This window comes from Ambystoma mexicanum, chromosome 4p (assembly GCF_040938575.1).
Source record: "Ambystoma mexicanum isolate Mex_15411 chromosome 4p, UKY_AmexF1_1, whole genome shotgun sequence".
Lineage (NCBI taxonomy): Eukaryota > Metazoa > Chordata > Amphibia > Caudata > Ambystomatidae > Ambystoma > Ambystoma mexicanum.
Window position 1 is genome coordinate 112,726,525 of NC_090927.1, and position 12,542 is coordinate 112,739,066.

At 46.2% G+C, this 12,542-nt stretch overlaps 1 protein-coding gene across 5 annotated transcripts in view; it reads right to left on the reverse strand.

The window, feature by feature from the left end:
• The window catches only part of CAD (carbamoyl-phosphate synthetase 2, aspartate transcarbamylase, and dihydroorotase), a 425,465-nt gene that overhangs the window by 108,493 nt on the left and 304,430 nt on the right, over positions 1-12,542 (reverse strand). For all 5 annotated transcript variants that reach the window (XM_069605502.1, XM_069605501.1, XM_069605500.1 and 2 more), the window contains exon 32: positions 3,044-3,234. In XM_069605502.1, coding sequence (XP_069461603.1) covers positions 3,044-3,234 — 191 coding nt within the window. The remainder of the gene's footprint in view (positions 1-3,043; positions 3,235-12,542) is intronic.

Below are 12,542 nucleotides of genomic sequence, written 5' to 3' on the forward strand. Positions count from 1 at the left end.
GAGGCTGTGTCCTGCTGGGGATTGAATAGTCTCGGATATTTGGCCCTGGGGTCCTCCTGAGGCCTTTCTCTTGTTCTCTTGGGAGTGGGAGGGTTCTGGGTCTTCATAAACCTCTCCATACAGAGATGGAGCCTTTCCATGGTTTCATGGGGTACCCCTGAGCGGTCTAGCGGGGGAAAATTAGTGTCATCTAGCTGAAAACGGCTCGACCTCTCCCATAACGTAGAGGAAAGTGTCCCGTCGCCTTCCGAAAAGCCTTCCGGTGTGCTGGGGGTCCCCCCGACTGAAGGGGTTAGTCCCGGTCTTTCTTCGGGCTTTTTCGGCGTGTCTTTCGACCTTTGTGTAGCGCTCGACGTGTCTTTCGGCGTACGCTTCTGGGCGTCGGCTACAACGATCCTCGCCAAGCTCTCTGCGACTCGTTTGTCAGCGGAGGGCTGTGGTTTCGACATTACGGGTGTTGATCGTTCTACGGCGGCGTGCGCTCTCTGCTGGTGCGTGCCGGTCGATGGTTTGGGGGCGGCGCCCTTATTTGCCGAAAGCCCAGTCGCTGGTCGCGGCTGCGAGAGGGGCTTCGAACCTGAACGGTCCGAGGAGGCCGCCGGTGGAACCTGCGTCTCCTTGGGCGCTGATGCTTTCTTCGTCTTCTATGAAGAAGAGCCATGGGTTGTGTGCTTATGTGTGGTATTGTGCGCGTCAGTGTCGCCGGGGTGTTCATCCCCATAAGCAGGGCGTGAGCTGAGCTTGTCGGGGCCGGGGACAGACGACGAAGAGCGCGAGCGCTCTTTAGAGGGGTCTACGACTTCCGTAGCGGAGGTCGTGTTATCACGTTCCTCGTCACTGTCGGTGGTAGCAGCGGCGGGTGAAGAATCGGCCTTCGACATAGCGTAGGCCGCCCACCTCTTGACCCTACGGTCTTTTAGAGTCTTTGGCTTAAGAAGCCGACAAGCCGTGCAACCCTCCTCTTTGTGATCGAGGGGCAAGCAGCGGTTACACCGTGAATGCTTGTACTTCCAAGTAAACTTGCCCTTGCAACGCGGGCAAAACCTAAAGGGTGTCCTCTCCATAGCCGAGGCAATAAATCGTGATAACGACCCCAAGGGAAAGGAAGGGGAAAAGGAAAGGCATTCTCAGAAAAGAACCAGAGATGTCCCACGACCCCACTCTCCCTACTGTATTTGGCCTGCGAGGCCAGGCCACGTGTTCGGCAACGCCGAAGGAACTCCTCCGCTCGTCCCCTCCGTCGAAGATCTTGCTCGGTGGAGACAGCTTCACAAATGCGTCGAGGGAGGGGTCGATGTGTTACATATTAAATAGGAAAACGACCAAAGGTCGAGGAGATGAAATCTGCAATGTCTCTCGAGAAGCTCTGTGTAAAGGCGACCAGTAGCTGGGCGGAAAAAAACAATCTGAGGGACCTCGACGCGTGAGGGATTGTGGGTACAACGCACGTCACTATAGGGATAGTATTTCAGACACGCCTTGTCGACGTCCCTTTTCGACTACGAAAAACAAAATGCAATACTCCGCAGTGACCACTGGATGTCGGACCTTTGCACAGCATGTGATTCTAAGCAGATTAACAAACATCAGAAATTAAGTTTTGGTAGAGATACTAAGGATCCTTAAGAAGTGCAGTTACTCTAGGATAAAGACAAGAATCTCAAAGGAGAAACCAAAGGGTTCCCAGCAACAATGCCCATAAGGAGCTGTGTGCTGCAATAGTAAAACACAGATGCCTTTAAGCGTTATGGAGGAAAATAGACTCCATAGGATAGGTACAATGCAAAGAATAGGGTTCCAAAAGACAGAGCGACACTCATTCAAGAATAAAAAGGTCCAGAAGTCCAGCAAAAAGTGCTGGGGGTCTCACTAGGTGAGGGGATGAAGCATAAAAATGATAACTCTCCTTAACACTAATGAAATAATTGTATACTAAAGTTTATTGTAGACCACTCTCACTCCAAGATTAAGCCTGGACTGCTCTCCCACGATTGGGTTTTGGCAAAACTCTTAAGACACACTGTTCACCATAACTAGGGTGGCTTCCTAAATCCCTGCCACCCCCTCCTCCTCCCCATGGTTGACTTTAGAAATCCATCTTAACACTTAAACTACATGGACTCCCTCCCACACACTCCTTCTCAGGGACACCAACTTCATGAAAATTGTATTACTAACTTTTCAACCCTACCAAAACAGAGCTCATCTTAACCCACCATCCTGTACTACACAAATATGGCCTCTACCCCTCAGTCCCAGTCCCATCCCAGTAAAAAATAAATAAATACATTTAAAAAAACGGGCGTAACTCAAACTTCAAAGCAGAAATTAGCTCATACAAAGTTTCTTCTCCAACATCTCTACAGCAAAGCAGCTATTTGCAAATTTTAAAAAAAGTAAATCACAAAATCACTATGGTCAGTGCATTCATCTCATTTCAATTAGTGCAACAAAACACAAAATCCCATCTTGGCTAAGCCCCAAATACATAGACAAACTATTTCAAAATGCAGCTGTCCACATCATCTTTGACAATAGGATCACATTTCAGCAAAACTCAAAAGCACACAGTCTATCCATTCTACTGTGAAAATTCAAGGCATTAGGAATTGTCCACCATGCCTACCCAGGGCAGTAGTCTCACCTTCATCCTTGAGAAACCCAAGAAATACATAAGACCATTGAGATCACCCAAGATGCTGCTAGTTCCACCCAAAGCCTATCTCGCGAGGAAAGGCTGTCTTGACTCCTTGGCCCAAGTCAGCCATCTTTGGAGCCATGTCACAGCTCACATCTGTGCCTTACATAACCGAGCCTTTAGGACGGCGCTGAAAATGTTTGTTCTCATCCACAATTTAGCACTGCTGCATCTTCCTTTCTCCCAGTAATTCCATCTGGTGGTCTTGTGTCAGCAGCAAGATACCCTAGGGTGAATGTTGCACTTTATGAGTATGAATAAATGTCTAACTGTGTCCCTTCCATGGATGCAAATTTGACACTACTGGTAATTGCTGCTCTCCTACACAGGGATACACACACTCACCTCTATGTAAGTGTTCTCTTGCACGGGAAGGGAAAAGATCTTGCGAGGGTTATCGTACAGTCTTTTGATGATATCCTCCATAGTGAGTCGTCCTTCGGCGACAGCGGTCAGGAGCAGTGGCAGCATGGTCTCCAGACCTGGATAGCCGGGAGGGGCATCTTTTCTACTTTTCTCTTCCACAGAATGAGGTGCTAAAACCGCAAAACAGTTACAAGTGAACTCTTGCACATACTCGCTTGTAGGGGCATAAGTAAGCCATTTTCCTGACCACATGCCTCCTAGAACAGGGAATAATTCTACGTTGCTAGAGGTTGATGTTAAGGGGGAAAAGACCTCAAACACCACTCATCGGGGCACCCCAGAGGTAAATGCAGGTCCCATTTCCCACTCCTTTTGCACCTCCAGTGGGCAAAACGTTATAAGCTTCACTTCACCCTCCCCTTACCACACAGCTAAATCTTCAAACAAGCCAACAGATACAAAAGTCACATTGAAAAGGTTGAAACGTAAATAAATAGGATTTATGAGCGATGTATAGATTTCACTAATTGCAACATTCAAACAGGTTGTTTCGGGTACAGAGAAGTGCAGTTGGGAGCATGCGAAAGGGAACCAAAAAGGTGTGTTATGTATTGAGCCAAGTACATTATGGAGTACATTTACACCCATTCTCGGTTTAACCACAAGATTGCTGCCTTGGGCCAAGTGGTATGACTTTATAAAACTGTCCTCTTGGTATACAGTGTGTTAGGCAAGATTGTATGCAGTACCCTGTGGGAGACTGCACCAGCCTTGACCTCTTGGCAATAGTTAACCCAACCTTCGGTATAAGCATGTACTACACAAGTTGGTAAAGTAACTGAGCAGCCAGGATTATCTCAAGCGGGGTCAATGTGAGCTGTAGGATTAGTACAAAGATTCACAGTGACAAGTATCCAAATAAACACTTACACTCAAGGTTGCTTGACTAAACAATTATTTATTTAACATTGAATAAGCCTTCTTTAGAAGGGAGCAATATGTATGTAAAACAAAAATATACTTCAAAATACAGTTTCTTTAAATCAGAATACCCATTTTGGATGGCACTCAGATTCTTCCTACACTCTGAGGTGACTTAAATAACTAGGACACTGGTCATTAATATATCACTGGTACATTTAGAGAAATACTGAGGTTGTAGTCAAAAGGAGAAGAGGAAGGAATAAAACAATGGTTACCAAATATTCTTAAGCAGGCAAGTACGTTTTGAACCCTCCAATGCAAAGTAAATTAACGCTTTCCTCGGGAAAAGGCAAAGCACAAAGTCAGAGGTAAGAAGAGTCTTTCAGGGAGCCAGGACAGCCAATGTTAGTTGAGCAAAAGTCTAGGTGAGCTGAAGCACTTCTTGCAGGTAGGTAAAAAAGACTTGCAATGTTTTTATAAGTCTTTGTATAAAAATGAAATCACTGTAGGGCCACAAGCTGGGAGGCTTGTGAGGGGCAAAGCTAAAAGCAACCCAGACAAGTCTCAAATGAGAACTAACAAGGCTACACAAGAGGTATGTCCCCTTAGCATTACAGTACCTTTGGTATTGTACAAAAATGTCGCCCTCATGTGTGCGCCCCCGCAGTCACTGCGACTTTGGAGGTGCACAAAATGAGGGTGGCATTTACTGTGCCCAAGCAGAGCGGGGGTGTCCCCCGCTCTACCTGGGTGCAGTAAAGGGGGGGTGGGGGATTGCGAGGGTGTCCCCCGCTTACCATTTCAGAAAGCGGGGGACACGTAAGGAAAAAAAAAAGCACCCTGCAGCGTCAGCTATATCAGCTCTAACCCACGTTAGTGGGAAGAGCTGACGCTGCAGGGATTGCAGAGGGCGGGCGGCACACTTCTGCGTGTGCCGCCATAAAGGTGAGTGGGGTGGGGGTTTTGGGAGGGGTAATGTAGGCCAGGGGAAGCAGGCACAGTGATCCATGTGATCACTGCGCCGCGCCGTAACTGCTGTTGGCATTTGCGGCCGTTGCAGTTACGGGGGCGCAGTGATCACATAGATCCATACCTTTAGTTAGAGAAAATGGGTTCCAGCTGGCTTCTGTTCCTGTGTAGGTCCGCAGATCCTGTTACTGGGCCTCAGTCGTGGGGGACAAAAGGGAGGACCTCTGGGGACTCCTGCAGTACGAATTTAAGGTTGCGGGCAGAAATGGGAAAACTTCAGATCAGCGGCACTTCGCGGTTTCAGCTTCTCGCAACTCTTGCAAATAGGACCACCGCGGTTCTCGGATACCTTGATGGACTTTCCTCATATCTGGAGTGCAGCACTCTGTTGCGGTGGCTCAGGCTTGGTCAGTCCCGCTTCCTGGGAGTCTGGAGGATCTTCCTGGAGCTCTGGTCCGACCTCACTAGATTCTGGTGTTCCTCTCCCTGGCAATCGGTTCGTGCAGCAGCAATGGAAATACAGCCAGATCCGAGAGGATTTCCAGATGAGCTCGACTTGGGGTCGATTGGTCCCATCAACCCAAGGGGAAAAGTCGTCCTTGCAGGGCTTCTCTAGTCAAGGCAAATTTGGAGCTTCAGCAGAGCAGCAGGGCTTTACCGGGCAAACCAACGGTCCAGGGGTTGCAGCAGGCGTCTTTTCCAAGTTCTTCTTCGGATTCCTTCGTCCAGTGGTCGACTGCCTTCCAAGCCAAAAAGCCTCGCCTTTTATGCAGGTTTCTCACATTCATTTGCAGTCTAGCCGTCAATCGATCAGCCGGGTGTCTGTCCTCTAAGGACAGCCAGCCAGCCAATCACCTTTGGTTGCATTCCTGTAACTAAGGGGATTAAGCAGACAGTTTCGGGCACTTCTCTCCCCTGCCAGACAGGCTGGAGCCCCAGGCAGGCTTCACTGGTGAATCCCGCCAAAGACAAAGCGAACAAAGGGACCAAACCTGGTTTGGCACGCAGAATAAATCTCAAGGACCTTTCCTCCTCAATGTCATAGCCGTTCAGATTTAGAGCCCAAGCCTTCGGCTGAGGAGGCAAAAATTCTTCGCCGAGGTGGAAAACCCCAGAATGCCCCGGAAGACTGCACTGGGTAATGGCTCATGGTATTGGGGTATTGCAGCCCGGCAAGGTCGCAGCATGCCAAGGGACTGCTCAAAATGCATGTCTTCTCGAGTCTAATGGGTCTCACCAGGCTCTGGTCCGTCCTTTTGGAGATTCCCAAGTCGCTTGGAAGGAAGGGTAACAGCAGACTCTGGTTACACAGAAGGCTAGGTCAGTGGAAATGTCTACAGCAGTCTTTTCTTCATCTTCCTCTTCGGCTCCAGTGGACGAATTGTCAGCAGCTTCCAGTTTTGGAGTATTTAACAGGAACTACTGCACAACTTCTGCAATCTCTCCCTGCATTTTTACAGCAAGAGGCGGTCTGGCTGTCCAATCAGAACAGCCAGTTCCCCACTGGGACTTGGTTCCAGTCAGACAAGGTGGAAGACAAAGGGCTGCAGAGTTTTAGACTCATTCCTCGCTGCCTGCCTTACCATATGTTAGATAAGAATTGGTGCAGTCACACTGTGCGAGACTACACAAGACTTATCTGCTTGGTATTAGGTAACCCACCTTTTGGTATAGGTCTGTACTACACAGGTTGGTAGTGTGACTGAGCACCCAGGCCTATCTCAAAAGGGGTAAATGTGAGCTGTAGATGTGTACAGATTAAATCAGTCAATAGAAGTAACCAAGTAACACTTACGCTCAAGGTTTCAGTTATAAATAATTATTTATTCAACAACAGTTTTAAATAAGCATTCTTTAAAAAGGCAATTCTTTGCAACCGTTCAAGTAAACTTTGGAAATACTTTACAGAATCAATAAAGCTGGTAAATATTCTTTGGATACGCTCAATACACTTCTCCTACACCCTGAAGTGAGCTCAATCACAAGGCTAGTATTTGCATGTATATACACAATAGCCTTCCTTCGTAGACACTGGGTTGCAGAAAGGAAGGGTTAAGGAAACTAAAGGTTAGAACAGTTCCTAAAAAAGGTGAGGACAACGGAATCCTCCAATTGAATCTAAGTAAGCGTTTCTGTGCAAAGGGAGTTGAAATCAACCCAGAAAGTTAAGCAAGTGCAAATCTCAAGTGAGACAGCACGACTTAAGGCAAGAAGTTAAGTAACCCCAAGCACAAACAGTACCTCTGGTTAGAAGAACAGTGGTCCAGCTGGATTCCATCTTGCTACAGCTATGCAAACCCTAGCTCCTGAGCCTCAGTCGTGGGGATAAGAGGGAGGACGTCTGGAGGGTGGTCGTCGGCAGTTATGGGCTCTCTTCAATTCAGCGGCACTTCACGGTTTCAGCTCTTCGCAAACAGCACTGATGCAAAACATATCTCTGGTTGGACTTTCCTTGCTCCCTCCGTCCTGGACTCTGGTGAGGGGACTCTGGATCAGTATGTCATGCTTCTTGAGTGTCCTTGGGAGGCTCCTGGAACTTTTGGCCAGATTCGTTCCACGGTAGACATTGCACTCTACTATGGAAACACTACCCCCGGCATTGGACTTCTGCAGCAACTGAGAGGCATAGCAAGTCAGGGATTGCCCGAAAGTGGAGTTTGTCTCAGTGTTAGTTGGCCCCACTAAGCCAAGGGAAGAAGTCGTCCCTTCCGGTGCTTCTGTCGATTGAAAAAAGGAGGTCAGCACAGCAGCAGCAGGCTTCTCAGAACGTTTTCTGCTTCGGATGTTTCTTTCTAGTGGTCAACTCTGCCTCTAGGTCCAAAACTCTCGCCTTTAAAGCACGTTTTCCTATTCATGCACGGCCTAGGCTGTCAATCACACAGCAGGGTGGCTGTCAGCCAGCCAATCATGACTGGTTTTGTTCAGGCACTCCTTGAGACAAAGGACGGAGTTTCGGGAACCTCCCTCACTCCCTGCCAGACGCACTGGAGCCAGAAGCAGGCTTCAGGGCTGAAGTCCACCAATGGCAAAACAAACAAAGGGCGCAAATCCATCTCAATGCAGTAAAAGCCGAGAAAGACCTCAAACAGAAAATGGCGAAACAAGACAGGGGCCATTTTGACAAAATGGACACCCATGGGTGCTCTACTGCAGCCGTGGGTTCAGCCTGCGATAGAAAAGCACAATGGTAGTAAAAATTAAACCACTGCAATCAGCAATTTAAAGTAGTGAGGGTAACAACATTTTTTACATGATAAAGTAGGATAAGGGGCTACTAAGTAACCCGCACCTCCCAGCACTCCCCACAAGATGGTGTGTGGAAGAGAAAAGTTAATATAAATTTCACCTTACTATTCTTGAGGACAGTAGTTCACCCAAGGCAAGGTAAACGCTGCACTGACGGTGCTGTGTGTCGCCATACAAAATGTAGATGCCTATGGAGTTTGTCAGACTCCAAAACAGTGAAAAAATCCAAATCAGGGAAAAAACACGAGAAAGTGAGAAAAAGGTCCCCCTCACTGAGGAGTTAAAATGAAAAAGTCCTAAATCCAGCAAAATATCTGGAGGTCTCCAAGGTTGAAGGGAATTAGCTTGAAATTAAAATTCTCACCAACGCCAGACACTCTGGAGCCTGAGCGGGGAATCCAGAGGATTCCCGCCAAAGATAAATCTTCCACTCAGGTCGTTCCCACTTAGAATGGCAGGGGAAGACCTCAAATAGCAAGAGCACACACGAAATGGCGTAAAAAGGAACCCACCAATTTAGCAAAATTGTGGCCCTTCTGTGCATTACCAAGGCAGAGTTAACAGCCAGCGAGTAATAAAGACTAAAAGTCAAAAGGTAAAACCACTGCCCCCAGCCATTCATGTAAAGTCGCAATTGTTAGAAAAAAGTTACCAGTTAAGTAAGAAAGTGGATACATTGCATCTCCCCCCATACCCCACATCCCCAGCACTCCACATAAAGTGGGGTGTGCCTGCTCACTTACACAAAATGTAAAGGGGATGAAACTCCCTCTTCACTACTTGGGAACAGAAGCTCACCCAAGTAAATGAAAGAAATGAACAGGGGAGCCCAAAGGGGTAGCCCAGCCTAAGCCCAAAATTATAGGAAACTATGACTCCAACCAAACACTATGGAGGGACATACAAAGGTCACCCACAAAAAGAGTAAAACACTAGGTGAGAGGGCAAAACTATTCCCACTAACATAGGGACAATGTACAATAATTACCAAGTCCAAGGAAAATGTTCTGGGGTTGACAGGTCAGGAGGATTTATCACTAATATGAAAATCTTACCTAACAACATCCTAGGTATTTGATAACAAGATACCTGGAGAAGGGAGGCATTCTCCAGGAACCCAATAGTGAGGAAAATTATGGGCAATTAGGAATGAGGTTTTGAGTTGGAACTTTTGAGTTTGGACTGAGATCTTTACAGCATCTCAAACTGAAACTTTGTGCAATATCCCGGAAAGGAACTGAGACCTGGGAAAGAGAGCCATTCTCTCAGACACAGTTCCCATCTGCCGATTGGAACTATACTCCAGTGTCCAGAAGAAGGGAGTCACTCTTCTGGACCAAGACAATCCTGTACCTCTTTAGTTTAGTTGCTAGTGTAAGGGATAGAGGTTGGCAGTTTGGACATTCTGAAAAATTCCTTAGTTCTTCAGTAGAAGCAGGGAAACCCCTCAGAGTAAGGGTGAGATGGGTTTCTCATTTATATTTAAACAAAATACAAGTCTGTGCCAACTATCATGCCACATGTGTCAGTCTCTTCCTTCTGCACCCTTACACTTGTAATTATTGCTTTTTAAATCTCAATATACAGATTTCTGCAGTGGTTCCCAATCAGGGATCCCCTGGCGATGTAACAATTTAGTCTAGTCATTTTCACCGCACTTCTTGTCAAACTCACTGGCTTGTGCCAGATGTTTGTATTTAGAATTCTGCATGTTGCTTTGCTTCAGCCAGTTTGTTTATTTGGTAATGCGCACCAAACCCTCAGGTAGCTGGGCGCAGCAGTTACAAGAATATTTGAAGCTTAGTTACAACATAAAAAGTAAGTACACAACAAACAATTACAGTGCATCCACTTGGTGTACAGGGGTGCAAAATACAGGTAGGTACAGAAATAGGGTTAATAGTGTAATACACAGAATCACACAGAGTATCCTAAAACCTAGTGTTTTTACCTCAGTTACTACTTTGATTACGTTGCCAACAATGTTGAATGCGGCGTAGCTGGGGCTGAGTTTTTTTTAGGTTAGAGTCAGAACCCAGAATCAGGATCTCAGTTTTGTCATCATTCAGGCAGAGACCATGTGAGGCCAACCATGCCTGAATGAGGAGGTATATCCTATTTACCAGAGCTGTGTCTTTGACGAAGTTGCCCGAAAGGGGTATGAGGATCTGGGTGTCATCAGCATAATTGGTATATGTGACACCCAGCCTGTCAAGTTTGTCGAAGAGTGGCTTGGTAAAGATGTCATACATTGTCGTTGAGACGCATGAACCTTGTGGAACACCACAGGTAATTTGGATTGGGTCAGCTGAGGCTGAAGGGGAGAACACTCATTGTACGGTTAGCTAGGAAGGATTGTACCCAGGCTATAGCATCACTGGAGAAATGTGCAGCTGATGCTAGGTGTTTGCATTATACTGCATGATCCACCAAGTCAAAAGCTGCTGATGGGTCGAGGAGCAGTAGCATAGCTGTTTCACCTTTATCCTTCAACTCGTCGATTTGTGTCTTTAAATCAATTCGGGCCGTTTCAGTCCCGTTCAGTTTGTGTTCCAGATCAAAGGCCTGTTACCTGCAGATACTGATTAAAATGGTGACCTGGGTTTAAAAGTCCAGCTGTGTTTACTCTTGAGCATGGCATTGAATGCATGACCATGTAGGATCAGGTAAAGTAACTACAAATTGGAGTTTGGAGGCAGTTGCCTCCTGTTTATACCTCAGTATTATAACACATATGTAACAGAAGGCTAGGTAATTACAGAAGTTATTCCTGACGCTGAGTCCCTAGCACAAAGTTAAATGACCCTACATGTAAAAAATCTCGTATCAGATGTAAGATGGCCCTAGTGAGTGCTGCTGAGCCGACTACAAAAGATGTTGAGATCCTGACCCTATCCTCTCTAAAACACTTTCCTAGTATCTACAAGTGCACACGAAAATGGAGGTCGGTATTTTGTTTTTAATCTTTCCACCCCCACAACGCGTGTCTTATCGTTAAAATAACAAAGGTCCTCACTGACAGTTAGTCACTAGTGGAATTAAAAAACCCTATTACCTCACCACTAAGTTATAGTGGAGATAGAGTATATAGTGATAACTTCAACCATTTCTTTGTGCAACCCCTTTCTCTGTATAGAAGGGTGTTGGAGTCTGGGTTATCAACCAGTACTCTTAAACCAACAGTCAACCGGTTTCAGCGGGATTCTTGGGTGGCCGCTTTCATCAGGACGAATACTTTTCTGATTTTAGTATTCTCAAATTGTATTCAATTTTTTGAAGAGTTTAGGGGTATCTTCCGTTGACCAGAGTAGGTATAGTGGAAAAATCCCTGATCCTAGGGACAAAGACAAGAAAAAACAAGTGGGATCGTTGTCAGTCTCAAAGTACTTTTTTAAAAACCTTTTTAAACTATAGGCTACGTGGTGTTTTCTTTACCTATATCTGTCGAGGTACTAGATCGTGTGTTAGTCCCGATCTCTGTCTTCGACTTTCTGTTCGGGGAGGAAGGTGTTGAGTCCTCTATTCTCTCCCGGATTGTTCTCACTAGAATGAGAACATCGGTGTCAGATCATTTGTGTAAGGTTTTACAGCCTACTATTAAGCACGTTTACTATCACCAGTGTTCAACGGCTTCACCCTGGCTTCATAAGTTTAGTCTGGTGTTCCTTCTATGTGTTATAAGTTAAAATGTTATCTAGCTTCTATTGGTAGTGCAAGAGATAGCTTGTGCGTTATTTTCATCACAGTTCACATGCATTGTTGTTGGTAATGCGGTCACTCTCGGTAATGCTTCCCTATTCACTGCGTTTCGTTAGTTTAGTTATCAGGTGGTTTGGCTTGATCTATCTTTTTGATTAATCATAGCGAACGAACACTGGACCGATTCCAGGCTCTCCTGTGAGTTTAGTCGTTACAATCTAGGCAGGTGACCGCTTCTCGTTGCACGTACCGTTATCGCGCCATCTTGGATAATGTCTGTTTATATCTCAGCGTCACGTGTGCGCGATCACATGTGAGCTTCAGAAGGGACTCTGAACCCCCTGGGAATTGTAGTTCAGTGCCGTTTCTGTTTTTCATGGACATGTTAGGGCTGTAAATGTTTCAAAAAGAGATGTCTGGGCATTATGGCGAATAGTTTGAAGTTCCACAGTGGCCAGTGCATATATTCCTTTGGAAATTTGTGTATATCTATGACATAATGGTGTTCGGTATATAGCAGATACAGTGGATGGACCCACTGGAGTCGCCTCAGTTGCCAAGATGTGTTATGTCTAATCACCTTGTTGATTATCCAGATGTTTTAAATGCGGGGAGTTTTGTATGTAAGCCACGTATTGTG